Source organism: Prunus avium, chromosome 4 (assembly GCF_965620075.1).
Source record: "Prunus avium chromosome 4, drPruAviu1.hap1.1, whole genome shotgun sequence".
Taxonomy (NCBI): Eukaryota; Viridiplantae; Streptophyta; class Magnoliopsida; order Rosales; family Rosaceae; genus Prunus; species Prunus avium.
The window spans coordinates 36,100,574-36,104,720 of NC_142287.1; the positions used below are offsets into that span (position 1 = coordinate 36,100,574).

General features: G+C 35.3%; 1 protein-coding gene across 1 annotated transcript; it reads left to right on the forward strand.

The window, feature by feature from the left end:
• The first annotated feature begins 2,340 nt into the window (after positions 1-2,340).
• LOC110757954 (transcription factor MYB102-like) lies at positions 2,341-4,083 on the forward strand. The gene is made up of 3 exons (XM_021959705.2): positions 2,341-2,676; positions 2,775-2,904; positions 2,998-4,083. The coding sequence occupies exons 1-3, from the start codon at positions 2,544-2,546 to the stop codon at positions 3,836-3,838; spliced, it is 1,104 nt and encodes a 367-aa protein (XP_021815397.2). The 5' UTR covers positions 2,341-2,543; the 3' UTR covers positions 3,839-4,083.
• Positions 4,084-4,147: the final 64 nt, after the last annotated feature.

The window sequence follows — 4,147 nt, forward strand, 5'->3', positions numbered from 1 at the left end:
AACTGTGGCTTTTGCCCCGTTTTCTAATAGTGATTAGAGAGTAAAAACGATGAATTTGAGATCCATAAACGATGAATTTGAGATCCATAAACGATGAATTTGAGATCCATAAACGATGATGGGTTTACTGCGGAACAATTTATCGATCAAGGCTTATTCCAAATCCCTGCAAATCTTACGAATAGTATCGGAATTAACGGGGTTAATTAAGTTAAGATTGAAATTAGAATGAAGGAATCTTGAGTCGTTATCTTGAACTAGTGTAATTACTATTCTTAGTCTATTCGGAAATTGTATGAGCAAACCATATACATATATAATTGCTCAATCAGTTACGCTTCAAGTCAATGAAGTGAAGTTGTTGACGTTTTGATTGACAGCAAGTTCCAAATGGGTTTGAGAGTGAGAGTAGAACATGGTTAGTTCAGTAATCAAAGTTAAAGTCAAACTGGTTTTGTTTGTTTATACACTGTTAATTAGTAAAATCAAACTAACAAAAGAAAAAAAACAAGCGCTTAAAACGATGTTATATATTTGAATTTCATTCTGATTAATTATGACATTTTTGTTTATTTATAAGATAATAACCATGCTAATTACATTATAATTAAGTAGTAAATTTCTTAATTATTTGTGTGTGTGCGTACTAGTTTGCAACATGTGACTCCCTTTTTTTTAAATAAATAAATTAATTAATCTCTATTTTATCTGCATAATAAATGCCTCTCTATATTTCGGCAAACACCGAACTCCATTATTGCCGTCTTCACATCTTGAATTAAATGCTTCTCCTCAATCTCATCACGTAATCTAAAAGTTTGACTACCTCTTTGGAAGTGTCCGTACAATTGAATTAATTTCTCAAAAATGTTGAATCATCTGACTGACCTCCCACTAAAACTTACACGAAACTGCAAATTCCTGGCTTTTTTTTTTCAATTTACTCATAATGAAGTAAATGATGTCACACACTAACTTGCTAATTCAGTATGTATAATATGAACAATTTTATTTGGTTTAAGGTGCTCCTTGATTTTATTCAGGAGGATGACCTATTAAGTAATTTGTTGAGTCGGGATCAGACGTGTTGTCCCCCATTGTAATTCTTCATTTTTTCAATAAAATTTCCCTTATTCCATCGAGGTTTTCTAAAAAAAATTAAGTTAACATATACAAAAAATTGTTTTATTTTAAATAATAAACAGAATAATTGAGTTGGCAAGCAATTATTTCTGAGTTATTTATTTATAGCAAGATGAAGAGGGCTCGTGATATTGGCATGAGTTGAGCCATGCAGTGCAAGGGAAGAAGAACCGACGCCGGGAACGTGAAGTTCGAGTAAGGACACAATACTGGTCAGCTCAGCTCACAAGTCACAAAAGGGAAAGAGGGGAGGGGTACGTGGCACCCGTACTACAATATCTTATGTCGATGACAGCTAAGCCTCCCTAATATGAATGCGGAAAGCCAGGAGTGACACAACCCAATCCCGCCGGAAAACGATAACCCAATAAGTAAAAACCAAGTAAAAATACTACTAATAATGAATATGCAAATATGGATGATTTCAGTTGGTCAAGGCCTTTGTATCCAAATTTGAATTATCTTTCCTGTAAATTCGATTAATTTAAAATAATTTACACTATCGCTTGTACAAAGAAAAATAATCAATATTATTATGAGATATTTAGTCACTAATAATATAGATAAACCATACACCATTTAATTTTTATAAACAAACCCAAAAATAATCCTGTTGAATTTAATTTTGATTATTAAATTACTTTGATATCCTATTGAGTATTTTGGTTTTTTTTAAATGAGATTTTGGGGTTGGGCTTGTTTTAAAAAATTGATGGCACTTTTGTAATTTAAAAGAAGTTAAAAGCCTTTTTGTTATGTTGTAAATGAGTTTTGGGTGTGTTTCTAAAATCTATTTTATATATGGTATTTTTATAATTTGGATCCTTATATTGTGTATAATAGTGAATCTTCCTATTATTAAACACAACAAGTGGTCACATTGATTTATGTATATATAGTGCATCAATCAATGAAAAAGAAAACTAATTAAAAAAATAATTCATGCAATGCATGGCCATGGATCATGGATGATGGGTAGGTACAAAATTATACAAATCTAAAATATATGTAGAGAGAGAGAGAGAGAGGAGTTGAAAACTTATTGAATCTTGATGATGACAATAGCTATGTTGGTTTCTCAAGGGAAAAGGGACACGTAGCCATGTTGATAAACCGAGGACGGCACCGAATCCTTTTGACTTCTCCCTTTTTTTTCTTACCCTTCCATCTCATGCCCTATTTATACATCTACGTCTTCCATACGGACCCTACAAACTAATCCATTCATCTCTTACTAGCTACCCCCTTCCCTCTACATCCTCCAAATTTTCGACCCCATATTTCTCATCAATTAATACATGAGCTACAAACAGTACAACTAAGCTAAATACATATATTTATAAGCCTGTGGTGTGGGTGTTGGAGCACTAATCGTAATCTCAGCCGTTCAAAGTAGAAGGATGGGAAGAGCACCGTGTTGCGACAAAAATGGCCTCAAGAAAGGTCCATGGACTCCGGAGGAAGATCAGAAGCTCCTTGATTATATTCAGAAACATGGTTATGGCAACTGGAGGACCCTCCCCAAGAATGCAGGTAATTCTTACATGTATATTATGAGACTCTTGAAGCTTTGTTTATTTTCATTAAATTAACTTTTGTACTTATAATTTTGAATTGTATATGATCAATAGGGCTACAAAGGTGCGGGAAGAGCTGCCGTCTCCGATGGACCAACTATCTCCGGCCAGATATCAAACGAGGTCGATTTTCTTTTGAAGAGGAGGAGACAATTATTCAACTCCACAGCATATTGGGCAACAAGTAATTAAGCTAAACTTTATAATTAATTATTACAAACTCAAATTGTTTCTTTAATATATAGTTCAACAGCTAATGGGTTCATTTCATATATAGGTGGTCTGCAATTGCGGCTCGTTTGCCCGGAAGAACCGACAACGAAATCAAGAACTACTGGAACACCCACATTAGAAAGAGGCTTCTCCGGATGGGAATTGATCCAGTCACCCACAGCCCTCGTCTTGACCTTCTTGAGTTTTCATCCATTCTAAGCTCATCTCTCTACAACTCGTCTCACCAGCACCAAATGAACTTCTCAAGGCTGCTTGGCCAACCCATAGGCCTCAACCCAGAGCTACTAAGGCTAGCAACTTCTCTCATCCAATCTCAAAGAGAAAACAACCATAACTCAAACAGTTTCCTTCTTCAAACCTCTCCAGAAACAAACAACTTCCACCAACTTTGCAACAATCCCCAAATCCCATTTCAACAAGTCCAATCTAACCAACTTCAGCAACCCATTCAAGAAATCTCATTCTCCAATGAAGCTCCACAACTCATCCTGCAGCAGGCCAATGGAGACTACCCATCAAACCTAAGTGATTTTAGGTCACAAAACTCTCAACCCAGTGATTGGCAGCAGAGCAACGTTGGGCCTTCAAATTTTACTGATGAGTATGTTGAATTACCAAGCCTTGCATACGAGTATGGCTCAGATCACCACCAAACTGTTTTGGATCCTTCACCTGAGACTTCAAATTTTCACTCCAACAGCAACCAGAATTTCAGCTTCACTACTTCAGTCCTCTCAACCCCTTCCTCAAGCCCAACGCCTTTGAATTCAAATTCAACGACGTACAATTTCAACAGCAGCACAGAGGACGAACGCGAAAGCTACTGTAGCAACATGTTGAAGTTTGACATCCAAGACATGTTGGATGTTAATGAATTCATGTGAAAAACATTCATTATTATTATTGTTATTGTCAGGATCAAACGAGCATCCTATAATTAGGATTTTCCAATTTTCCGGGCATTGGGATTTGCTGCTGTTGATACATGTGAAATGGTCTAATAATTAGTCTTTGCAACTTTCGTAATCTTACTGTATCCGGAAGCAACTTCTTCATGTCCCTTGTTTTTTCTAATGACACATTATTGATGTGTCTTTTATTAATTGTCTCCTTAATTAGGATTATGTCCTATCATATTATAAAAAAGTTTATTACTTATTTATAGTAAAAAACTTGTCATGTATTGAACGCGT